Here is a 27,733-nt window from a genome sequence, read left to right on the forward strand (position 1 = left end):
AGTGAAGTTGCAATCCTGCCTCAGTAGCGATGTTTCTTTCTGAGAAGTTTCTACCTTGTTTTAACACTAATCAGAGATCAGAGGCTGTGGGGAGGCCTGGAATGATCTTCTGTTTTGCAGGCTTTCTCTAGAATTGTAGCTATTTTGGGGTTTTGTTTAGATCTGTCGGAGGCTTTCATACCGTTGATCATGTTGTTTTTCTAACCCGCCCTGAACATCTGTTGGCTCTTTCAGAGTCTGCATCATCCTATTTGTTTCTCTTATGTATTTCACTGCTATTCGCTGGCTGCTTTTATTTTAAAACAACCTTTTATTTATTTTAAATATTACAAAAACACACAGAAATCCAACTAATGTAATTTCATACAGGACAACAAATTCATACACACAGTTGTTTCTTTAAATTGCAACGCGATGCGAAAAAGACGACCTGCACACACTAGATTTAAAGGTGGGGTGGGATGGGAAAGGGGATGATGGACACTGGGTTTTTTTCATTATATGAATTACTGTTTTTATAAGATGCCAGATTGACAACCCTGCAAAGTGAAATACGCTATTCAGTCACGGAACAAGTAAACGATGGGAAGCAGCAGTGTAGAGAGGAGCTCAGATTCAAATCTTGAGCTCTTTGATGAGGTTGCCAATGAGAGTGATAATTAGTGCCAGTTGTGGTGGTGGTTCTTGTGCCATTGCTACTGGGAACATCTCTGACACTAAAATTACTTTGCACAGGCCAACGAACAGGATACAGACTAACACGGCTGCTACTCTGAAAGCTATCAAATGGTAAGGACTTTTTGGTCACTGCCACACTGGGTTAGATTCAAACTTAGAAGACAGAGGCACATATCCCCTCGGCCAGGTTGACAAGAATCCCTTTTAGCAGCACTTGGATTATAAAAATGCTGTAGCTCACTGAAGAGTATTGCTCCCTCTTAATTAATAGAGTTGATCTTTGTACATGCCTGGACTACTTCCTGGAGGACAGCAGATTTTGGATTTCCTGAATATCATTTCAAGTCATTCTCTACAGGTCTTTTATTCATTTCAGTCCTTCGTTTCAAACATATTTTCCATTAAAAGTTTAAAAACAAACAAACGAAAAAAACCAGGCATCAACTGCTGGGCCATTTAAATCCAAACTTAACAGTTGAGATGTCTTATTCAGCATTTTTAAAACAATTGTCTTAGGGAATTTTACATCCTGCATTTCTAAAGTTAACTTTAGACACTGCAAAATGCCGTGGGATGCACTAGCATGAAAGGCACTAAAGTACTGCAGGATTTCACTGAAGGTGCACTGCACTGAAATAGGTACAGGTAGACAAACACTGGCAATAATATGAATGCTTGGCAGAGCATTGGAATTGTTTGAATGCAAAGTTTGTTTGGTAGAAAAATGACCTTTTTTCAAAAAATAATTGTATTCACAAATAAAATGTCGACCTTGTTGACATTTTACATTTTTGGTATAAAAAAAGGTGCCACTTTTTTTTAAACAATCAAAAAAAATCAGTATTTTTTAAAAAATCATTTTAAATGGGTCCATTTTAAACAAAAAGCACACTTCTAAATTTTGCATGAAAGTAGTTTATTGACCAGCACTACTGCTTAGACTTTATTAATTAACTACTCTGGTTTGCCACTGATTTTTATGGCTACTTATTGGATCAGTCGAGCATTCTGGCATGTGCTCAGGGTTTAATTTTAAAAACAAGAAAAAATGTGTGCACCTAAATCCCCTTCTACCACTGAAAATTATGAAGCAACTCTGCCAATCACATATGAGGACTATCTCAGTGGGGTGAAATTCATCCATGATGAACAGCCACAGCAATTAAAGATGGCAGGGTCCCAAGGCTGGAATAGCAGAAAGGGGAGGAGGGGCTGTGCAGCAAGCTCTGTATCTGGCCTTTGGTTGGGTGAGTAGTGGCTTTTACTGCCACAACCCCTCCACACGCCACCCATATACAGCCCAGTCACGCAGGCTTTGTGAGTTTGATCTAAAGGCCACTGAAGTCAGTGAAAAGACTCCCACTGACTTTAAAGGGATATAGAACAGGCCCCATGGAGGTGGAATGGATTTCAACTGGCAAGATTGAACACCAGCTCAGAGCTCTAATATATGCAAAGCTTTATTCAAAAAAGATGAAGTAGCTTTTGCTGAATTCTTAGAGCAGCAACAGTGAGTGGGTACAAAAGTGACCAATACCTAGTACAGGCTGAACATGCATCCATCAACCACACAATCATCCACCTTTTTACTAGAATCATATGCAAAACAAAACACAGCATAGAAGAGAGAGAAATCTCACGTTTATCTACTGCTATGGAATGAAAAAGTTGTTACTCATATTCTAAGTTTGTTTAAAAACTAAAACGACAAAGGGATACAATGTGTATTAATAGCTTCTGATTATTTTCTGAACGGTAACTATATTTTCTCAACAGTTTTCAATTACAGATTGCACCCTCAAGTAGATTAATTCTTCTTTGGTGTCTGTTTCTAATAAAAAAATATATATTTCTTATGAATTTAAGTGAGAACATTCATTAGGTTTATAAACAGCCTGAAATGCAGAATCATTTCAAAAACATAGGTTGGATTTTAACCCCAGGTAAGGTGTACATGTCCTCCAATTTCTATGCATCGTATAAGATAAATCTCATGGAATTGAAGAAGGAGGAGAAGAAAGATTTTTTTTCTAGCTAGTCATGCTTCTGAACTAATTGATCCTCATGCCTTTCAAGTACTAATGTATTTTCAGTTATATATTTGTCAAGAGGGTTCAATTGCATTTTGTTTTCTCACAATGGTCTTTGTTTCAACTGTAGGTCATGGAAAAATCAACCTGGACAACTGACTTTACATTTTCACTCTAGAGCTTCTACAACAAACAATTTTAAACTGACGGATAGGAATGCAAGCTTCTCAATTCATTTTTTTTATCAAAAGGAAAAAGACTTATTTTATCCATGATGAAAACATAGACAGTACAGCTGTGTTAGCTGAGTGCCTTAGGTTAAGCCGTAGAGAAACCTTTTTGTGCCCTCCTATGTAAAATGTGAATACTACCCCATGAATGCTATTATGCTTGATTCTTTTATGCTGTCAAGGTGCTTTGAGATCCTGGCTTAACAAGTGTTATTATCAAGGCGTAGGAGTATGTGTAAGAGAACAAATATATGAACGTATTACTTTAGTTGAAAGATGAATAGTTCCATTGTGAGTAGAAATAACTTCAGCCAAAGTTTATGTGTCTGTCAATTCTGTTACCAGACTGACAGTGTACATTTATGTGTTTTATCGCTGTCCCAGTTTTTACAAAGAGAATGCCTACTGGCAGGTACCTTGGATTGCTCCTGGTTGGACAATTCAAAATTCCTTCTTCTGCCATTGATTGCTCTCCCCTCTTATACCTGCCAGCCCTTTCCTGCCCCGGAAGTCGCCTTCAGAACAATCAATGCCTTTGTTAATCCTGATGGTGAGAAGAGATCTCTCTATCCACCCACCACCCCTGGTATAAACAAACTGTGGGACTGGAGAGGGCCTCTATCAGTCAGTCACATATTGGAGGCAACCCTCGCTCCTGCCCTGTTCTTTCCATGAGGTTGAGAGATTTCAGCTGAGGGATCTGTCACCAGAGGGGGCTCACTGAAGTCCTTGTTTGTTCTGGACATTGTTTGAAAGGTGACTGAATTTACTGCTGAGGTCTGTGGTACACAGTACTACTTAATGGATAAAACTGCAGCCATCCACTTAAATCAGTGGTTCTCAACCTCTTCCTTACCATGAGCCCTCGTTACAACAAAAAGCAACTATGGACACTCTAAGGAAAAGAAGGGTGGTCATGGCCATCAAGACCTGTACACAACCCCTAGATTGAGCATCCATGACTCAAACCAGAACCACAAGTGGAGTTTTCTTCCACGGCCTCTCTATCTATGTCTGTCTGCCTGTCTATCTAGGCACTTATGCTACACTAATCGCCATGATATCAGAGCACCAAACACATACAAAACATTACATTATCTCTCTAGATCTATAATTAGTTTCTCTTTTGTAAAAAAAGTGGAACAGGGAGTCAAAGCCCTGAAAGATTATAGATACCCATCTTCCTAAGCCTGACTAAGCCTAAACACACAACAATTATAAGATGGTAAACAGCAGTAATTGTACACTAAATGTCTTTTTAAAGAGCCAAATGTGCACTTAAAGTTTAGCTCCCACTCACTGCAGCTCTAGAACAAACAGTAAATTAGTCAACACAAAACGGAAAGGAAAAAAAACAGCAGGAGCAGCAACAAAAAGGCCGGCAGTCAGTTCCCCAGGCAGGAAGTCACTGTAATTTGCCCCCCACTTTCCCCACCACCACTTTGTAGACATAACCCATGATGGTTTCAGTAAAAACATGCAAGTGCTAAAGCACACGATGCTCTTGTTATACAAATGAAGTCTAGTAATTACCAGACACTGATAGAAAAAGTAGAACCCAGAGAAATATTCACCATCCCACAGCAAAGGAGTTCATCTGCACGGTCCTTTCTCAACAGCTACCAGGCCCGTTGACATATATCAAAGTAAGGAGTTATTTGCACCTGTAGTTCTCAGAGGAGAGCACAGAGTTTCGTGTCCATTATAAGCCACTTTTGGCTTCCTCTTTTCATTGGAACAGGTGGCAGCATAGCCCAGAACATGCATAGCTATTTTTGTCTCACACTTACAAACATGGTTTCAGCCTCCACCAACGCTCAGCATGCCATTCTGGTCCTGTCTACACTGAGATTAGAACCAAGATCACCAGAATCGTGTTTAAACAATGTTCCTATGCTCAGTGTAGAGTAGGTGTTTCCCTCCCATCCCATCCCACAAGGAAGTTATAAAACTACTTTAAAGACCAAGTTACAGCTACCACGATTCAGATTTGAATGTGGTCACATACTTTGGGTTGAACGTGCAATTGCTGAACACTGAGCCTCAAATCCTGCCACTGGGGTGGTGGGGAGTGCCTTGGGGAGTTTTTTCCAGCAACTGAAAAGAAGGCCAAACAGAGGAAATGTGACTCAAAGCTGGAGTAATCTCCAAAGTAAAAGTCCCCTCATCCTGTCCACAGACAAGGGAATGCTGGTTGACTTCATACAGCAGGAGATGTACTACCCTTTCCCAGCCCACTATTTCTCAGCTTCCCAAGATCCTCTGAGCAGCAGTGAAAAGGGAGATCCTGCAAAGCTGGGCTTTATGGGCTGCGAGTGGGTGAGAGGCAAATTGGCTGAATAAATCTTCCCTTCCCTGCACAGCATATCTGCACCAGTTCTACTGTGTGAAGATTCTCCTTACCTGAACTGTGGGGGTGAAGAACTTGCCTCTTACAGAAGAAAACCAGTATGGCTGTAAGAGTTCTTTGTTTGCAAATAACAATATTATTTTATCAATCCCAGAACTTGAGCAAAGGCTGCTTAACCTACTGATTACATGAGCCATTTATAAGCTAAAAATGTAGCTGACAGGGGGACTGAATGGCTCAGGGCATATACAGCCCATCATCTCATAATTACCTGATTTAATTCATCCCAACTTAGGTCAACAGAGTCCGAAAGCTGTTACTGTCTGGAGTTCGTCTACTGACATATGTAAAATGAGTTAATGGTCTCGGTACAGTTTGAAGGGGTCAAAATTCCCCCCAGTAACCCACGTCTTCTTTAAAGCTAGCCAGACACCTGGTTGGAAGTCTCAGCAGAGCTCAAGGAATGAATGGGCATGTAAGCTCTTAAAACATGAGATCTGTAGGGCCTCAGTTTGTCCCTCTGTAAAATGGGGATAATGGCACTGTCTTGCCTCATAGGATATTTGTCAGGAACGAAAGCAGGGCTGGTCGAAAATCGGAATTTCCCATCTGGAACGCTAATATTTCAAAATTTGTTTCCATGCTAAATTGGGATGAGAAGTCAAAATATAATTTCCCCCCACAGTTTTGGAAAAATTCTATTCAGAAATACCAAAATACTTAGTTTCAGTTCAGCTCCACATTAATCTGTAGGCCCTGAGGAGCTGCAATCTCTTATGGGAGTTGTAGGTCAGGTGCTTATGCCCCCATTCTCCTCTGTGGGCTGGGCTCCCTGGCTGGACTACATCTCCCCTGGTATAACATGATTACGTGATTCACGTGATGCACTATGGTCATTCAACCAGAAGGAAGACTACTCAGGGGGACACAGAGTAACGTCACCCTGACCTGAAATGAAAAGTTTTGATTCAGTTTGGCAAATCAAAACGTCTTGATTCAGGTCAGCTTGACTGGAAACAAAATATTTTGCTTTGATTTTCCTAATGGAAATTTTTTTTTTTTGCAGAAACTGCATTTTCCATCTGAAAAATATTTCGAGAGAAAAATCCTGAGCAGCTCTACATTAAAGACCATGAGATGCTCAGATGCTATGGTAATTTGGGCCATGCAGATCTATCCCTAAGATAAAAAGGGCAGAGGTTGTGCCTTTGTTTGTGTTTGCACCACCATCAGAACAAAGAGGACAGCGTAGGCAACTAATAATGGACACTGAAATATCTTCTCATTTCTCTTGGGTCCCGGTTTGAGCACATTAAAAGAACCTTGCTCTGTCAATGCCAATTCTGTAGATAAACAGAGGACTTCAGTCTCCAGAGCTGTCAGCCCAGTACCTTTCATGAACACTAAATTCACAGGAAAAAATTAAAAACAATAAAGACGTGATAAAAATGTAGCTGACACAAATTAAAAAAAAAAAAGAAGAAGATCACCGCTCTTGCAGCTTGCTGTAAGATGTCTTGCTGTATGACAGTTCTCCTGCCAATTAAGCTGGAGAGGCCATGGGCACCGATAGCATATGTATAATACATAAAATATGCTGTAAATATACCATCATTACCAACAATTATTCATGCCCTTTATTTTTTAGACAGATGCTGTTTTTACGTGCCTATTCTCTATGTTCATAGTGCCGGACAGTTAAAAAGTAGTGATTTCCTCCTTGCTCCAATACCCCAAGATGATGTCCTCATGTCAAGCAGTAATATAATACCTTACTGTTAATATCTTATTTTGCATTGACATGAAGCTTTTTTAAAATTTATTAAGTATTAATTAATTAATGCTTGCAACACCGCCAGACAGCTGCAACATGGATACAATAATATCTAGTATTAAGTGACTTACCGCACAGTCAGAAGTAGAATTAGGAATAGAACCAAGAAGTCTGCTCTAACCACAACTCCAGCTCTAGCCAATGGCAACCATAGGAGATTGACCATGGGTTATTTTCTTCAGTACTAAATTATTATTTAACATTTATATTGCGATAGTGCCTAGAGGCCAAACAGCTTAGGCCTAATTGTGCTACGCATTGTACGAACATATGGCAAGGAATAGTCCCTGATCCAAACAGCTTACCTGGCACTACGATAATGCATAGGTAACCAATAAACGTGAGTCCAAAGTCACTGCTGGGCTCTTTATATCCATTGGAAATGCTAGGGCTACATACTGTATTTAACGACACAAACTGATAATCACTTATTGGAATATGGGGGCGGGGGGAAGAATAAATTGACAATGTTAGGAGAAGTCTTAGGTGTTGAACAGGTTTTAAAAAACCTCACTAAATCTGCTGCAAGGGTTAAAAATAGAGATAGTTATTAAAAAAAGGCTTTAAATGCATGTTTTTACATTGAAAACAGCAGCTAGGCAAACCCACACCTGTTAAGACTGTTAAACTATTCTCTATTTAACCAGAATTTACATTTAATCCAGACAATTAATATAAGCCTTATCAGGTTCACGATAATTAGCACACTTATTAACAGCAGTGGCAGCAGCAGAAACGGTGTCAAAGAAGCACTTTGTTGTAGTGTTAACGTTACCGCCAGAGACTTCGATCTGATCTTACATGGTCATCCACTTACTCTTGTATTGCCAAGGAGACCCACTTCCCCCTTAAGCCAGACAAATTACTATGACAAGAAGCAGATTTAGGGTAGCTGCCATTCACAGATCACTTTAAGAACGTTTCGGGTCATGTGCTGATAAACTACTTGCTTTACTGATTTCTGTTGGCTTTATCCACAGCCCAACTGTTTTGCTTCAACACAAGAACAAGTTCTTGTGGTTTTTTTTGTTTTGGCTTGTTTTTGGTTTTTTTTTTAAACACACTAATGGTATTTAATTGCATGTAACGTTCAACATTTGACAAGCAAGATGATCTGTAGCTAGAGACACCCAAAAAAGTTCGGCATTTTGGCCAGAATTTCCAAATTTGGGCACCTGAAGTTAGACTCCCAAATTCTCATTTAGGTTCCCAGCTATGAGTGGCCTGATTTTCTTTTGAGCTACAGGGGCATAAAAATGTTTAAAAAAAAAAAAAAGTCAGAATTACAGGCAGAGAAATGTTTTAATTACCTACAACTTAGAATCTAGTTGGTGATTTTATTTTTTTCAGACTTCGAATTATATTCGCCACTGCCCACAGAACACACCTAGAAAAATGTTCAGGCCAAACCAGTGTTGCTAGTCAAAACTAAATTGGGGATGAAAGCTAAAATCAGGGCAAATAATGAAACATGCCGGCACTTTAACTATGGAGAGACTAAAGTCTCTCTACATATTGTCCCACAAAGGGATAGAAATTCAAGGTGAGGGGTTCAAATGCAGGAAGGCACTGTCCTTAATTTGTCCTGCATCACTTATGAATTGCAAAAGTATGAAGTTTATGCATAGTACATCATACCTGCAAGTGCCCTAACAGACATGACAGAGAGCATTATAAATTGACAGTTGATTTGGATTTTGAGCCTTAACTTTGGATTCCCTCGTTTTTGTATGTTTAAGACTAGAATCTATAGAAGTGGGGAAACTTTGACACAAACTGAGCTGAATTAGGGAAGGTGCATTCGGGCTACTTTTCTAAAACTATGCTTGACAGACTGTGGTAGGAAAATTCAAAGCTTTGATGTTTTCATGAATTCAGAACAACGATATATTTAATGGTCCGTTCTCACACAGAGACACACACACAAGTATCTAAATGGAAGAAATGTACATTTTCCATTTCAAGTGAGAACCTTAACATTTCGCTCCCGACACGCAAAGATGAGAGTGCTTGTACGTAGCTCATCTACATGCCATCACTCCAATGGAGATGTGAGTTGTGCAGTGATCTAAGAAACTGTCAATGGGCAGGCTGAAATGGCTCATTTTGAGGGATTTCCAATCCTACCTATTGATAAACATGGGAGCATGCCCGACTGCATGCACACTCAAATGCCTACTTATTTTTATTATTATTAGTCATTACCGAGTCATAATGACTATTTATTATTTAAATGCCGACAATGAGCTCGTGAACCAGAACAGATTCTGTGCTAATGAGAAAATCAAAGCCTCTGCCATATTAGTAATTTCATACCTTAGGATACCTTTATTTTTGCCAATAAGGCACAACAGTAATTAATACAGCAATATTTTCCTATTGTTCAAAACGAGAAAAGCACATAAAAGCCGCTCAAATCTTGGGAATTTGCTGCTCCAGCTCTCCCCCCTCACCAGCACAAAATACAATAAATACATTGAAAAAATCCTATTAAAGAGAAACAGCTGCCAAATAAAATGCAACGAATTGCCCATAAAAGGCCATTTTCTGTTTATTCAGAGCTGCTACAGTCACTGCTTTTCACAGAAAACACACAGCAAGGCTCTGTTCTATCACATTTAAATACGTATGCTGTGTCTGTTGCATCGACCATCAGACAGGACCAAGCATAGAGAAAAATTTGTGAACTAACCAACAGAACTTTGCACTAGTCCACATTTTATTGCTGCATAATAGTTTGGATAACTACTCGTATTACTAGAAAGCAACTAGCACTCGGCATAATTAGCTCCTTGCTTTTACCCTTACAAAATGAAGCTTCTGTTACAACATACAAGAACAATGAATGCTTTCTTAATTTTAAAATAATTTTATATTTAAGTTGTTTTGCAATCTATAACCCTTAAAAAAAAAAGAATATATGGCTCACACAGTATGCCAGATTGACATCCCTGGCATCTGAAAATGTGTATAAATGCAGAGAATAGCGTGCAACACAGTGCTAAAACTGACATCTTATATTACTAGTTCCTGGCTCTTCAACTACATATATTTAATGCAAGTTCAGAAACATCAATGAAATAAAATACATTATTTAATGTAATGTCGCTATAAAGGCCAGCTCCAGTTAACTGAAAATTAAGGTACTGTTCATTCACCAGCTGCAAATGGAAACCAATTCCCTGACCATACAAACCAATTCACACTCGCCACACAATTGGCCCCAAATTTGGGAGCCCCTATGCTTCAGCAAACACTGCTGTCTTTAAATAAATGTTCCACGTCATGGGAATTTACCAACAACTAAAAATACATTTATGAAAAGCCACACGTATCTTCTCGGTTTCAACAAAAACACAATTAAAGCAAAAAGGACTTAGCACTGTCAAGCAGCAAAAGCATTTCTGTCTCAGGAAAAGATGGCCACTCAGGCAAAAGGCAAATAATCTGATCTGATCCAATGAACCTTCAGGAAAAATAATACATAGGACTAGTTTGTTTTTGTATTGTCTTGTCTTCAAAATGCCCGGTTGGAATCAGAGATGGGCCCAAAGTTACACAATTTAAATCAACATTCGGCCCCAATCCTGAACTCAGAGTGGATGGAATCTTGCATAGCGCTTCTCCGATTTCCGTGATCACCACACAAGTCTACCTGTGCGATTCCCCATGGAGGGTCCGGAGACTAGATTTCAACACCACTGAAGTTCCTGAATATTTGGATGCAGACTCTTAGATCAGCCTTTTACAGAGAGGAGGCAAACTTCAAATTTCAGATCAAAATACCCATTCAGATTCCAGGTATGTTTGAACGTGAGTCACAACCAGAAGCCAGGGTCCAATCAAAAATGCAACCACCATCGACAAAAGAAAAATCTGAATGAAGATCTCGATGTTTCATCTCAGGAAGTTCTCAGAACGCTAACATGCTTCTCTGACTAACAGAGCAACTAATAAAGGGCTGGAAGCTGCCATCCTGGCTCACACTGGTTAGCCCCTTACTCTATGAGAAGCCCCATTTAGGGTGGCAGAATCTGGCCCTACGTGGTTTATGGAATGGAATAAAAATGGGAGGAAATGAAAACTCAAAGATGGAAGCAGCTATGAACTCTGGGTTGTGCACACAAGGGAGCTAGGAAACTTCAGCCTTTTATAGGATACGCGAAAACAACTCCTCCCCCAGTCATAATGACAGCTCACATGCGACATACTATACACCTTTTCCAAACATTATTGCTCCTTTTGGCCCTAGTTCAGTAAGTTACATCAGCACGTGCGTTACTTTAAGCGTGGGATTAGTTCCATTGAAGAAAATGAGAATCCTCATGTTTAAAGTTATGCATATGCTTACATACCTTGCTGAACCAGGGCTGCTTTTCTGGGAGAGGAGGGGAGGTCAATGGCTCTTATGCGCTATAAATTTTTATGCCACTGAATAAGAACGGCCATGCAGGGTCAGACCAAAGGTCCATCTAGCCCAATATCCTGTCTTCCGACAGTGGCCAATGCCAGGTGCCCTAAAGGGAATGAACAGAACAGGTAATCATCAATGATCCATCCCCTGTTGCCCATTCCCAGCTTCTGGAAAACAGAGGCTAAGGACACCATCCTTGCCCATCCTAGCTAATAGCCATTGATGTACTTATCATCCATGAATTTATCTAGCTCTTTTTTTAACCTTGTTATAGTCTTGGCCATCACAACATCCTCTGGCAAAGAGTTCCACAGGTTGACTGTGTGTTGTATGAAAAAAGACTTTCTTTTGTTTGTTTTAAACCTGTTGCCTATTAATTTCATTGGGTGGCCCCTAGTTCTTGTGTTATGAGAAGGAGTAAATAACACTTCCTTATTTACTTTCTCCACACTAGTCATGATTTTATAGACCTCTATCATATCCCTTTAGTTGTCTCTTTTCTAAGCTGAACGCCATCATGTATTCATTCTCTTACATAAACAGAGTCCAGATTTTCAAATTCACATGGGCAAATCACCTAATGCACACACGCAAATCAGGATTTGTGCACATCTGTAGCTATCTGTATTATATATAAATATACTCATGTACATTTTTCTATAATACATGCCCATTCATATGTGATTAAATGAGTGACAAGACGTACAAAACTGCTCGACTTTGTCCATCTTGTAAATAAAGGGTCAGATGGATACTTCTGGAAGAAACAAATCCATCTAATTTCATTTTCTAGTTATCTGAGCACAAGGAATCACATTTTTAAAAAGGGAAAAAATATATTCTCCTATATTTTTGTACTCCCTACAACAGTAAACACTGAGACCATGATGTTGGATGGAGCAGGTCGTCAACGGAAACAAGACAGGCGAAAAACCTCTGACCAATGCCTTTGGAAAGACCTTTTCCGACAGTTTCATCTCTGATGATAAGATCCGTGGCAAGAATGGCCTGGCTAACTAATACCATGCCTTCACTTCTCAGGAGGTCCTGGTAAAACTACCAGGATGGAGAGGAGCAACACTGGAGGCACGCTCTCCTTCCAATGGGCATGGGGGGGTTAGCAAATGCAAAACCCATTAAAAAAAGAAAAAAAGATTACCCACACATATCTCATTTGCTCCTGGGTGGATATTTTGTCAGGTTTTAGCCTCAAGTAAATTTTTACACCCTTAGGTTGATACAATCCCCGACCCTGAAACTAGAAATAATGATGTCACCTTTACCACATTTTTGCAAATACAGTGCCATTATAATACACAAACATGTACAGAAAATATACACACACACACAGACGCTCTTGGGGATAAAAACAGACGAGAAGAAAATGAGGGTCTTTTCTAATGAGATAGAACGTGGCAGATGTAAAGATTTCATTCAACCAACAATCTCTTTTATGATATGAATAAACTACTAAAACAGATTTAATTCTTTATAAAATCAGATTATGAGAAGCAGACAAAATCACAACTTGATTCAATATGCCATTTTATCCAGTGTGACTAATGCATTATTTGTACGAAGTTAAAGTGGAGCTTTGGAAAACTATGAAATAAATCAAATGCTCTACTTTATGTAATCTTAACAGACAGATCCCATTAGGATTCTACTATGCATAGCTGTTGGTTAAAATCATTGACCAGTATCCTTATAAATTAATCAACTGAGGTAATGCTGGCTTGGCTGTCATGGTTTTCTCCTAATCTACATTTAGAATTCACTTTAACTTTTCAAGCCCTTTGGAATAGGTTTATCAATCCTCTCTCCTTTGCTTCAGATATATGACTAACGGTAAATTGTTTACAAAAGCCCTGATGCAATAGAACTGTATCATTTGTGTCCCTTTCTTTCCACAGACAGACTATATACGGACATTACATTATAATTACTTAGAAAGATGTTAAATCTTAACCAAACACACCAGTCTGCCTCAATTTTGATGAGACCTCTAATCATTTGCAGCTGAATTTGCAGTCAGATTGTGCAAGCTTACACAAGTGAGAATTGTTAAAAAAAGAAAAACAAACAAACCATAGGATACTACTGGTTGAAATGCAGCTAACAGAATGCACTTAAATTATGTATTTGTAATAGAGGGTCATTTTGAATGTAGGGTTCCCCATGTAGGTCTGATATATCTTCAAAATATACCATTCCTGTGCTAATCTGTGTAACTTATGCAAGATCCAGACACATTTGTTGGATGCTTCTCCGTGTGAGTTACATACTATGGGACCCATCTCCATGAGTAATGACAACAGAATCAGGCTCCAGTGAAGGCTTACAAAATGTACTTTAGCCACCCAGACTGTGCTAGCCTGACATGGGCTGGAGATGGGTGAACTAATGGGTATTTTTCTACTCCAACATCTATCATAAGTAATTGTTGCTGTCTAGTAACAGGGTCCAATCGTGCACCTTTGTCTTGATGCAAAGGGGACCCTCACGTGCAGATCCTCCCATCCCAGTGTGGAGAACATTGGGGAGGGTCAGCCACCTTCACAGAAGTATTGCCTTCTCTTCCTGGTCCGACGACTCCAACAGGGATAGAGGATGGAGAGCTGGCAGGTTGTGGAGGAGTATTCAGCCAGGGCAGTGGCTGGATGGAAACAGATTGTAGCAATATCACCTTTTCCTCCCTGGTCTTCAGACACTATAGCCCTTTCCACAATCTCCATCCCCAAGATAGGGAAAGCCCTTTCCCCCATCAAGAGAGATGGGAGAGAAAAGGACGGTACAACAGGAGAAGACTGCAGCTCAGCTCCCATGGTGCTTTGAGGGGCATGGGGGCAAAAATAGGGGGTGGGTGCCAGGGATCTATAGGTGCTGAAGAAGATTTCCCACTGGAAGGGGTGAACAAGTCCAGAGATCTGAGACTCCTAGGGCCTGATCAGAGTCCACTGAAGTGAATGGAAAACATACATCATCTTCAATAGCCTTTGAATCAGCCTCTTAGTGCAACTCCACTGGCCTAAATGCAGTTACACCATGGGCACATGAAGATGATTATGGATAAATATGCTCTCAATGGTCTCCACAAATACCTTAAAATTATATTCTTGTTATCTACCAAAATGCATTCCCTGCACTAAAAGCCCATCTTAGCTTTAATTTTAGAAATATACTATACAAAAGTAATGAATTTAAACTGCATTTGCACATTTCCAAACTTTTCCTACTCTTTTGGGACACAGATGAAGACCACAGAATCATTTGCTGCATCTTTTCCTTAGAATCTTGTGGGAAAACCTCACTAATAATTTTTGTATGATGAATAATATGCAATTTCTATATTAATTATATCATAAAACCTGTTCTTGCTAGTTCTTGCTAAATGCAATGCAGTAGTTAGTATCCTCAAGTGTTATAAATAGAAAATGTATTCCATCTAATAATATGTGTTAGAAAACCCAAGCCCTAGGTTAACCGACAAGGCAGAAGCCTGTCGGAAACAAAGGCAGCTGGCTTGAAGAAAGAATGGATATAATTTTCAGTGTCATATGCATGTCGTTTTCTTCAGCCACAGTAGCATTTAAAAAACTTCCATACAAGACTGGTGGCAAGAAAGAATTGTCTTGCCTTAAAAAGATACCACCATTCACTGTCCAAGTTAGCGCAGGCCACATAAAACATGCATGTCACGTATATTATATGGTGGGTGTACTCAACTATGTTTTCTCTTATCTCATCTTTCTTCCTTCTCTTCAGTCCGAATTCTGCCTTCTCTTTTATAAGATACATTTTTACAGCTAGCTTATTTGTCTAGGTACCTATTTGCCCCACACCACCTTAGTATTTCATGCATGAACTTTTAGGAATTTCTCCTATAACACATCAGTGCAGTAGAGAGTACTATTAGCAACATGGTGGCATGGACTGAGCAGCGGACTGGGATTCAGAAGACCTCAGCTCTATTCCTGGTCTATCACTGGCCGCCCGTGTGACCTTGAGCAAATCCTTTCACCTCTCTGTGCCTGAATTTCCCCCATCTGTATAAATGGGGACCATGATACTTACATCCTTCAGAAAGCACTTGGAGATCTACTGCTGGAAAGTGTATAATAAGAACTAAGTATTATCATTCCCATTTTACAGACAGGAAACTAAGGCACAGAGGGATTAAATCACTTGCCCAAAGGTCACACACTGAGTAACTGAATCCCAATCTAATGTCCTAGCCACAAGAACATCCTTCCCTACAACATACCCTCCACCCCCACCCACAATCTCAGTCCACCTATTCCTCTTCAAAGGCCAAGTGAAACGCATGGGCCTTGCACAGTACCCTGAAACAAAGTCATCAAAATCAAAGGCTGCTTTTAGAGTAAATATAAACTCCAATTTCTATTCTCCAGTCACACAGAGAAGACTTACAAAAGTGTTCAACTTAGTACACATGCACTATATCCTTAAAAAGTCTGCCTTCCCATGGACCAGCTATTCTAAGGCCCATTCACTTCCCATTACAATCAACTGAAAGACTCCTATTGTCTTTAATGGGATTGGATCAGAATCCTTCCAACTAGTTTTATCGCTTTCAAATAAAGAGACTTATTCCTGATCACTGCATCTGACAGAAAACATTGGGAAGAATATTTGTTAGTGTGTCAAATTAAAGACACTGGGGGGGAAATTCCCAGTATTAAGAACAACAGGCTAAGATTTTCAGAAGTGACTAGTGATTTTGTTGCCCACCTTGAGACTGGTCAAATCAAAGAGGGCTGATTTTCAGAAGGTGCTGAGCTCACACCTTTCAAGCCCCAGTATTTCAAGCCGCTTGAAATTGTCTCTCAGATTGGGCCCTGAAAAACGGAGGCACCCATGACTAGTCACTTCTGAAAAATCTTGACTACCATATTCTCAAATATACATGCGCCTCATGAAAGGAACAGAAATACGTGATTACCGCGTTGCTCCAGCATCTCAGATTCTCTTGTGGCATGACTCACAAAAATAAAATGGGAAATTGCAATCTCGTCACAATTTAAAAGTGCCTAGTTTTTATGTTTAAAGGAACCCCATTTTCTGAGGGTTTTATTTGCTTTTTCTACTGCGATTTTAGCTTGCTAGTAAAGCAATGACCAAAGTCAATGATACTGGAAAGGGTAAGAAGAAATGCCTCTACGACAACAGTTTAAAAATACAGTTGTTGGGCCAGGCCTAACCAAACCAGACGAACCAAAAGCCAAGTGTTCAAACGAATATTTATGGCTGAGATCCTCTCTTTAATAAAGCCACCAGGTTTCATGAGTAGACAGTGGTCTGTTATCTTGAGACTAAAAAATGTGACAGACAGGAAATATGCTATTCTATGTGAAAGCTTTCTTTTTATAAAAGCCACACACCACCATGCATTTAGCCTGTATTGTGTTCTACTACCGTTGTAAAGTATTTACCTGCTCCTACCTTGAGACTGTTAACTAAGTAGGGTGCTGGCCTGATCACTGGGTACTGGCCTAACGCTTGGATGTCTACTAAGGAAAATACTAAACCAGGGCCGGATCCTTAAAACTCTTAGTACAGAGTAAAGTGATTACTACCTTGAGTAATAAGCACTGTGCTCGATAGTAAGTGCTGACAGCAATGAAAACTAGAGGGTTTACTTATTTTGAAGTACCATGTACACCCACAGCCACATACAAATTGCTAAAAGAACAGGAGTACTTGTGGCACCTTAGAGACTAACCAATGTATTTTAGCATGAGCTTTCGTGAGCTACAGCTCACTTCATCAGACTCATTTTCCATTGAATGCATCCGATGAAGTGAGCTGTAGCTCACGAAAGCTTATGCTCAAATAAATTGGTTAGTCTCTAAGGTGCCACAAGTCCTCCTTTTCTTTTTGCGAATACAGACTAACACGGCTGCTACTCTGAAACCATACAATTTGCTGTAATGTTTGCCGATGGAACCAGTGATTTTTAAACTGGTTATCTCTATCCCATTCCCTTCTTTACTGTTTGTTAACACTACTCCCCTATACAAACATATAGTGAGTAGCGTATTCACACCTCAGTGGAACTGCCAGCTACCACGATGGCATCTGAGTCACTGAGCAGTTTCAGTCATTGACCTTTGTTGCTAATTAAGCATAATGTACATACTGTATACAATATCTGACACTCTCACTGTCATCAAGGATACTCTCAGATTCTAGCGGCAATATGATCCTCAATTCTGTAATGAAGACCCCTAGATGATTTTTAAATCCGTCGATATAAATTAGTAGCTCAGCTCACATACAGAAAGAAATTCAACTGGTGAGAGAGTCAGCCCTTCACAGTGGAGCACGGTTTGTCACTCTTTGGACACGTACATAAAATCTAATTAAGATGTTATAAAATTTTACAGAAGAAGAAATGAGTGGCTAGACTTTGTTCAACAGGCATAATAATTCGTGGTGTGGATCTGCTATGTCTACGCTGAAAAAAAAAGCCTCTTCCTGATCAAGTACAATTTGTAGTCGTTGGAAAGTTAACAGAGGGAAGTCTTGGTTCCCTCTCATGCCTGCTTTCTAGCTCCAAATTATTTGTCAGCATTACGAACCGAAACCTACAAGCCTGTTCTATTACATGTAGTCTGAATATTACAAGTCCTCCCATCGAAATCAAAGGGCAGCTCACAGTAGTAAGCACTATACTTTCTATTGTTTTCAAGGATCAAGATTTAGCGAAGTATTTTCCAGACCAGACACCCAGACGTGGATCATTACCACAAACTTGGTTGAACAATGCAAACTTAATATGAAATACTTGGTAATTTTTGTACATATTTTTGGTTAGCTCAACGTATCATAAGAAGTTCTGTGAAGTGGAGCTGAAAATCCTGCTGACATGATCCCACTTTACTTTTTCTCCACTCCATTTTATGTCCTCCTTTTGTCTCTACTTTTCCCCATTAGCCAGTAGATCATTAGGCCAGAGGATTCGTGGCCAGAGATATTAAAACAAATTAAACAACTGTTTTGAAGACCAAGCACCAATGCAGAACATTCTTTGAATAATGAAATGTTTAAAGCATCTTTCCCATCAAGTCACTGCTGTGAAACTATTTTATGGGATGTCTGGTTATGATAGCTGGATGTGCTATGGGATTCGCTCCCTCCCACATTAAACATGCAGAGGTTTTTAACTTTTTAAAAACTAAAGATGCTGCAAAATTTTAGTTCTCCAAGGGTATTTATTGGCTTGTTTTTATAAATTTTACTTTTTAAAACCACAATTGAGAGAAGAGGCTTTTTAAAAATGTTTTACTATTTAAATTAAGCAGATCTCAGCATTGATTTCCAGGGGGCTTTTCACATGCTTAGAGTCAGGCATGTGCTTAAGTAGCTGGCTGAATCAGGGCCTTAGACAGTTGTTCTGCATTTCATGAGATCTGGCTTTTGGCCATAATAGGGCCTAATCTAGTGCCCACTGAAGCATCTCTATTAATTTCAGTGGGTGCGGATCAAGCCCATGTTGAGGAAAACATAGATGGGTTTGATTACTTATTGATTAGAAGTGTATAATATGGGTGTAAGGGCCCAATCCTGCAAGCCCACTACACCTCAAACTTCTAGGTATTTTAATTGAAGGGCCACATACAGAGGTTTTATAGGATTGGATCTGTGTAGACATTTATTGCATACTCCCCACCATGGTATCATAGGCCAGTCTCTAGGACTCTTGTGGCATGTTCTAAATCAATTTACTTAAGAAGCTGTTCTTTTTAAAGTTTTAAGATTTGCATTGGTTCTGACTGCCAGTCATGTGTGCAACCATGACAAACAAGTGTAGAACTGAAGCAAAGAGGCAGATACACTAAGCCTCCGCATTAAAATATTGCACCAGTTTCCTCCAGCAAGCACCACACAAAGAATTGCTTCTTTGGACTCAGTCTCCAGACCGAACAAGGTTCAATTCAATACTCAAACACACGCTTAATTTTAAGCACATGAGCAATCCCATTGATTTAATGGGATTACTCGTGTGCTTAAAATTAAACCTATGTTTAAGTACCTTCCTGAATCAGGCCCAAGTGCAATTGTTTGGCCTTGGAGTCCAATTTCTGTCCCATGTAAGTCCATGGGAGTTTTGCTACTAATTTAAATAAAGCAGGATTTGGTCCTTCAAATGCAAGAACTACTTTCATTATGCCACCCCTAGGATTGAAGAGCAGTGCAACAGTTCTGAGAAGTGAAGACCAAGAATGTCAGTTCACATTTAACAGATCATTCTGTATATTCATTTAAATGGATACTTTACAAAATGTCACGTTTTCCAATCAAATCATTTATTTAAATTCCAGGTTGAAGTGACATTCTTTGTCACAGACACAGCAGGCACAGACACCATTTGATTGATCCCATTAGAAGGGCTTGCATTATAAAAGTCATCTGTTTTAAAAAAATCTCAAACCTAACAATACAATTTGCATCCATGTGCAAGGTGTACAAATGCTCTGAAGTTCTGTTTGGCTTTGGAATGGCTGAATCATTTCTGAAACAGTTGTTCTCCATCCAGATTTGTCTATTTTAAAAAGTCATTAAATTCTTGAATGAGTCATTAGCAAAACAATTCACATGTTGTTAAACTGATTTCTCAAATGTGATCATAATTTTGCCTCATCTGATGGATGCAAGTTCAAGATTTACAAAGGGCCACATTCTTAAACCAGGGCAGAATTTTTGTAAGTCAGGATATTTGGAAGTGCAGGATTTGGCCCAAAGCGTATTTTTGGGCTCTCACAGCTGCTTGTTTTGACAGCTTCCAATCCCTATCGCCCACCTACCATAGTCCCACAATTCATCCTCTTACATTTTCAAAAGAATTACTGTGGGATGCCTGTAACAGAAATCCAGAAAACAAATGCAATTCAACTTTAATATTTCTAACAGAGGGGCGGGGGGAAATCGAAGCCTGTACCTTCTCATTCAGCATTTTATTTTTTTTCCCTGTTCAAACTCCCACAAAAATCATCCCAATTCATAAAAGGATCTATCTACTCCATTTCACACATTCCCTTAAGAAACTGCTTCAACGTTCAGAAGATGTTTTTATTTAACAAGCTATTAAAGACCTCTGTGAACAGAACAGTAACTGAAAAGGTCTTCTGCAGCAGCACAAGGCAATAAATAAATAAATAAAAATAAAACCCCAAAAAGTCACAGGCTGAGACTGAAACAGTTCACCTTTGTCTGGAGAGCAGGATCACCCCCTCCAGGTTGAGGAAATACGTTGAAAGTGCATGCTGCTGGGGCATGCAGTATGTTTTTGCAGGCATACAGCAGAGAAACCTGGCCCACAGATGGCCTGTTCTCAGCTTTGTCAGCCACAAACAGACCTTTGAACTTTCTATTTATATAACAGTTTAGTGAGTTTAAGCCTCTTCCTGTATAACTGGCAGTTTGCTGGTTTTGCTGTAATTAGGCTACTTGTGATACATAAAATAAAAAGTAAAAACAAGAGGTTCGTTTCTCTGCAGCATGAAGTCTTCCCTTATCAGAGCCATGCAGCTTCTGCTATACTGTTACCTGCTGATTTTATTTCCTTTTGCAATTTTATATACCTGAATGTGCATTTTTCCTTCTTATAGATTTCCTCTTCTTATATTGCTACTTTTGAAGGACTTAAAAATAATAGTAGCAATGACAATAAGTAAAACATAACCAATGTATCTCTTTGTTATTTGTAGTGTTGAAAGGCTGGTTCTATATCCTGGGATTATTGGGTTGGGTTTTTTTTGTTTTTGTTTTTTTTTTTGTTTGCTAGCAGTTGATTAATAGCATCGCCTCCTTCTTCAGTAAGCAGGTTCAAATGTAGCCACATGGTCCCAGGACACTTCAAGATTTCATTTACTTGGTTACCACAGACAAGTGTGGAAAACGATTTAAAAGAAGAAATTTGATTTTTAACAGCAAATGGTCTCCTTGGTGCACACAGCCGGTCAAGCTTTTCATTCTCTCTCTCTCTCCCTTCCCTTCTCCTCTCATAGAATAGTGCATATTAAATGTAAACCCAGGTGAACATTATGGAATCTGAACAGACTTGAGCTTGGCCAGAGTTTAGATCTATTAAAGGTGCGCGGGGGCGGGGGGGGGGTGGTTTTTGTTTTCTTCTTCTCCTATTTCTGAAATCTGGTGTGATAGCCTCTGGGGCACTTTTGACCTTCCACTGCACATTTCATTAACTCTGAACCACATATTTTTTAAAAAAATAGAAATAACCACAAGAACCCAACAACTAAATTCTTTACTAAATTCCACAAAAATCCTCATTACTGGCTACTGTGAGGACTCTAATAACAGGACACTGGAGGTCTGATTCTGCAGTTTTTACCCAGGTAGCTCTCCCACTGATTGGGCTGAGTGCCACAAGTGAATTTAAGAACATGTCCCCTGGCAGCACACTTTACAGCTTTGACAGTTCTTGATATAGTAGCCGAGGAGAAGTCACTACAGAGAGATACCTCCCATGGAGGGAAAATAAAAATGCGAATAGCATTTTCTGGGATGCTTCGAAATATTCTGGAGTCATTTGCTGATGAAATGGTGATTAGTGGTAGACTCACACCCTTCACACCTCTATGAGCGCTGCTACATACATATGACCATTCAAATGACTGTCAATCTTCATATTTCACTGGTTAATACTAATGCTCTGCCATATTTGTACTCTCACTTTGTTTATATACATAATTTACACACACACACACACTCACTCTTTGGACTTGATTTTGCCTTCTTTGTAGCCCAAAACTCCAGCTGAGATCAATGAAAGGTTTAGGGGTGCAAGGAATGCAGGACTGGATCCTTATTGGCCTTATAAATAATAATGAAACACTATTTTAGGAAATGTAAATTTATAAACAAAAGGAAATGAGAAGCACTACTTCAGCATGTGCATAAGTATACATACTATATTATTTTGTATACTTGCATATAAATATTATATATGCAGTGTATTGCATATATATATATATACACACACAACTTTTTATGTGTTTATGGACACACACACATTGTATTGTGTGCACATGCAAGAGAGTTGTATGTAGGTATTTTGATGGGCCAAATCCAGCTCTTTATTCACACAATAGAACTACTTGCCTGAGTAAGACAAGTGGTAATATAAATGAAATTATGTTCATATATACAATACATATAATTATACACATGTATACAGTATTGCATATATGTATACTCACGCACACACATACACAATTAATTATGGGCTAAATCCAGTTTGCCTTACTGCTGCAAGTGTATCTCTCTCTCACACACATTATTTTATACACATGTACATAAATTACACATATATGGGCCAAATCCAGCCTGCCATACTCATGTAAGTAATCAAACTGAGTGAATGTACATATCCATCCACACAGTACACAGCATGTAATATATAGAGTTTGCATAGATATAGAATACTTAGAAACAAACACAGTCATAAAGTAGAACATGTGTTAGGGTCCACTGAGTTAAGAACACTAGATTTCTTTTAAAACAATAATTTTCACTATAAGTCACGTGAATGACAACCATAGAAAAAGAGGAAATATATTATTAATATTTTATGCAAAGACGGAGACACAAGACTTTCCTTCCTTGTGAGGGAAGGGAGGGGAGGGACATCACTAAATGTACATAAGACCATATTCAGATGAAAATAAGTTATTAAACAAACATTAAACTCAATATCTGCAATGTACTTAGTATTTGAACTACACCCACATATTCAGTTGTAACAGCTTCTATTAAATTAATGATGTTACCCACACCATAAATTAGGCAAATTGTATGCAAATACTATTTGAATAGTAATACAGTGGTTATCAGTTGTCTGCAAAATAAATTAGTGTAGCAGAGTAAAGATAGTGTGCAGAGCCTAATATTTAATTGAGCACTAATTTTATTGTGATTATTACTTTTTAAACAACAGCAGCATGGTTATTAAACGATCTAACGCATAAAGCTCTGGTTTATGCAGAGCTGGTAAAACACAGCACAAGATCCAAAACGCCTGCTAACAGATTAATATTGATATAGTATAATTTATGGTTCCGAGGATTTACTTCTAAATTGCTGTAAAATAAAACGTGACAGGTATTTGAGTTCTGATTATTTGGGGTTTTCAACTAGAGCAGATACAATATGTTTGGCACAATGATAGCCGTTAGCTAAAGATATGCTCTTTTTCACAGGCATTGCTTAAAATATCAATAAAGTAAAGTGAACCCTTGTGCAGAATATGCAGTGTGCACAGACATACACGTCTGTATGGGCATTCAGAGATGAGGGCTGCAAATACAGTATTTTATTCTCTTTCCTTGTTGTCAAACTGCACGCTAGCCTAACTATATGTAATCATCCGGTAACCAATTTTGAATTCTATCAGACACGGTAAGAAAAAAGCAACTAATTTATTCTGAGTGAAGAGAAAAATAAAACATGCACCATGCCACAACAAAGACCAAAAAAATCATATTCCTATTAACAGACCATGTGAAGCAACAAAAGTTAAATACTACACAACCTACAACTTTTCTGCCACTGGTCACCCACTGAAAAATTCCTCCACATTGACTCTTTTACAAGTTTACAATATTTTAGACTGATGCACCAACCTTCCCAAGGCGGGTGCCCATTTGCCAAGCAATAAAACCTAAACTGTCCCCCCCTCAAAAAAAAAAACCCTCAGACCTATTATAAAATATCACCTGGGACTGATCTTTCCTCTTCCAAGACTAACTTCAATAATAATGCTTTACTTTGAATAGGACAGCAGCAAAATTAAAAAAAAACCACACACACACACACACACATACTTAAACCGTGCAATTCAGGGAAACTACAGTGGCATTTCTCATAATGAGGGGGAATACTGTCACTGACAGCAGTAAACAGTACATTAGATAAGCCACGATCTTGGGGAAAAAAATATTCCCTCTTTAATTCGCTGGGTTTCTGTTGTGTTTCAACGTTGCAAGGCTTAGCCACCCATCTATCCAACTTAACCCATCGATCCAAGGAAATACTAGGTGTCCCTGCCAGTCAAAGGCATGCAAAAGCGGTTAATGAATAAAACCCACCAGGAGCAGGGGGATGGGGGAGGCATGGCTTTTCTCCCTAACATCAATGCATGGCAATCCCCCCCACCCCGTTTCCACTGCACTCCTTCAACTTGGACCATCAATAGTCTTAGAAAAAGAAAAAAGTCCTTGTATATTACAGCCACGCATCCCACTTCCCGACAGCAAGTCACAACCCAGCCACAATCCGTAGGTGGTTTAAGCAAGTGAGCAAGGATGGGGGGGGGGGGGGGGGGAGCTTTATCCTTCCAACAAAGGCTAAAATACAGCGGGGGGAGAGGAAGGGGGGGGAGACGAATATTGGTATTAAAAAGAAAATCAAAACCTACCACTGCTGTTCTAAGTCCCAGTCCCTGAAAAAGTCGAATAGATCCATCCCGATCTGATGGGGGAGACTCAGAACTGCCCCCCCCCCCTTGCCCTGCCCTCCCCAGCCGGGCTAGAAGTGGCCGGCCAGCATAGGCAGCAATTGCATAAGGTGACTTGTCTTCCCCCAACCCCACCCCCCCCTCCCCGGCCCACCCTCCCCCCCCTGCTCGCACTAAGCCAGGCTGGAGGCTGCTCGCACAGCGCAGAACCCGCCGCTGCTCGCTCCGGCCGCCGCCAGCAGCCTGGCTGGGAGAGGCAGGCAGAGCACCGGCGGCAGCAGCATCGCGCACACACACACACACACACACACACACACACCCCCCACAAGGGGAGGAGCCTGGGCAGCCAGAAGCCACGACATGGAGCCAGCACGTTATCAGCTCGAGGATCTGGCAGAGGCTGACAGCCACCACCCTGGGGGGCGCTGGGCTTCCAACAGCTGGGGGAGGCTGGTCACTGCGGACAGGGGCTGGTTGCTCTTTGCAGGCTGCAGGGCTCTGGTTCTCTCTCTCACACACACACACACACAGGTCCCCGACCTCCAGGGGTGCAGATGGAAGTGGCCTGCCAAAGACCATGCCCAGGGCCTGACTCAGGCCAGCATCCCCCCCTCCGCTGGCTGCAGCGTTCCTCAGGCGCAGCCTCATGAGCTTCACTAGGTCGAGAGCGTCCTGGCTGGCCTTGGGTGGAAGAAAAAATAGACGGGTTGTCTAGAGCGTAATCGGTCACAGCGGACTCCCCCGAGGACGCGACACGGGCAACGGCTGTGCGAGGACAATCATGAGGGGAGGTGGGCCCACGCTCAGGGCCCTGCGGAGGCCGTTAGCGGGGACCCACTCTTGGCCCCAGACTGCCGTGGAGCATCTGAGGCAGAAAGGTCACCCATTTCCCCATCGAGCAATAGATGGATAGATTATAAAGTCGGAAGGGACCGCTGGGATAGTCTAGACTGACCTCCTGTGTACCACAAGCTGTTGGACTTCCCTGAATTAGTTCCTGTTTGAACCAGCGCCTACCTTTGAGAAAAACATCCATAGCTTGAAGAAAAAACAGGAAGTCGTACGCTAGATTGGAGCTTCATTTACTGGTGAAAGAGCCCCCTGTCCCCCACAGACTTTCCTGTAGGCTCCTTCCTCTCATCCCAATGGACAGGGATAAAGAGACCATACTCATCCACGGATATCCCCAGAATAACCCTCCCACTGCTCAAGGGCAAAGGCATGAAACAAATTCTAAGCTCCATTAACTACCAGATGGGAGGGGGGCTTTATTTCTCCCTGCCCCCCCCCCCCCATTGATCCATTCTTTCCTATTCTGGTTCACAGACTGTGCCCATCATCATGATACTGAATTGACTTCCAAGTAGTGACTCACATCTGTTGTGTGTTGCCTCTTCTCCATCTTTTTCCACCAGGGTTACTTGGCACGTGGGATTTTTTTTTTTTCAGTTTATGTGTGCGCGCACGTATCTGTGAAGACAACGCCAAAGAAGTGCTCTTTCAGGCTTGGTCCTCAGCAGAACAACTCACATGCTCAGAGTTATTCATGTGCTTGTGGGATTTGCTGAGCTATACCTTGGACTGAGTAGTGGTGAAGTTTGAGGTGATTCTCAGTTCCTGCGAAGGCGAATCCCAGAGACCTGGACCAGCTCTTGAGGAAGCTCAGAGTTCTGCTCTTCAGCTTTGCAGTAGACAGTACCATTGTATCAAAAGAGCAGAGCTGTCAGTGCTGGTCAAGATCCTGGAGTCAGAGGTAGGCCCAAGCTATTTACTGCGGGAGGTGGGGCCAGCAGGCAGGAGAAGACTGAGACCTTGAGCTTGACCCAGGAGAATAGATGACCTATGCAGCTTCACCTGAAGGTCAATACATGAAGTCACTCGCACATCAACAGAGAAAGTCAGTTCTGGATCTGGAATTTCCTCATGGCTACTGTTGCTACCTGGGCATCCAGAAATAGTGGGAGATCCAGTGAAACCACTAAGTTGTGAACGTTAGTACAAAAGACAGGCAGAGTCTCTCAACCAAAGGAGCAGATATCATCTCCCACTTGTACAAGGTGTCTTCACCGTGGTGTTAGTATCACCTGGATTGAAACTCAAGCAGTTTGTCCTCATGCAAGTGCACTAATCACTGGATATGCTGCAGTGTCCAGGTGCAGTGAAACCAAGTTATAGAAACCCATTCTGTTTCATTTATAGAACTCAGATGTTTTACACGGATTATCTTTATCCCCACGGGGGAAACTGAGCAGGTGAACAAATTGCCCAAGGCTTATTCAGCCAGTCAATGGCAGAGTGGGTAACCCAGTCTGACTCCAAGTCCTGTATCCTCCATCTGACCCCAGCCATACTGCCTGCTCATGGATGATACAATACAAATGTTATAATCATTTGGTGATACACGGATCCTGAGAAAAGGTTCCGGGACTGCTAAGCTATCAGTGAAAGTTAGAGCTGAGACTCTGAACCTTACCTACCATTCTCTAAAAATTGTACATTTAGTTTAGCACTATCCTGCTGGTCCCTAAAAAATTTTGACTTGAGCAAAAATGGTGCAGCTGACTTTAAATTACAGTTACACTCAGTAAAACCCATGGCCCTGTTTCCCTTTGCCCCTGGCAGGGTGAACAGATGCATGCAGCATTTCCTTCTCATGTCTCGTAGCTGACTGTTCCCTCCTTGCAAATAGGCACTGACAT

General features: G+C 40.5%; 1 protein-coding gene across 10 annotated transcripts in view; it reads right to left on the reverse strand.

Annotated features, from left to right (window-relative positions):
- Positions 1-25,311, reverse strand: part of AFF2 (AF4/FMR2 family member 2) — a 405,287-nt gene extending 379,976 nt beyond the window's left edge. For 2 of the 10 annotated variants that reach the window (XM_043522588.1, XM_037909514.2), the window contains exon 1: positions 24,996-25,311. In XM_043522588.1, coding sequence (XP_043378523.1) covers positions 24,996-25,042 — 47 coding nt within the window. In that variant the 5' untranslated portion in view covers positions 25,043-25,311. Of the gene's footprint in view, positions 1-11,477; positions 11,640-20,764; positions 22,241-24,995 lie in introns of those variants that run through there. The other 8 variants (XM_043522587.1, XM_043522583.1, XM_043522586.1 and 5 more) reach the window with 7 other exon arrangements.
- Between the last annotated feature and the right edge of the window lie 2,422 nt (positions 25,312-27,733).

Source organism: Chelonia mydas, chromosome 9 (genome assembly GCF_015237465.2).
Source record: "Chelonia mydas isolate rCheMyd1 chromosome 9, rCheMyd1.pri.v2, whole genome shotgun sequence".
NCBI lineage: Eukaryota > Metazoa > Chordata > Testudines > Cheloniidae > Chelonia > Chelonia mydas.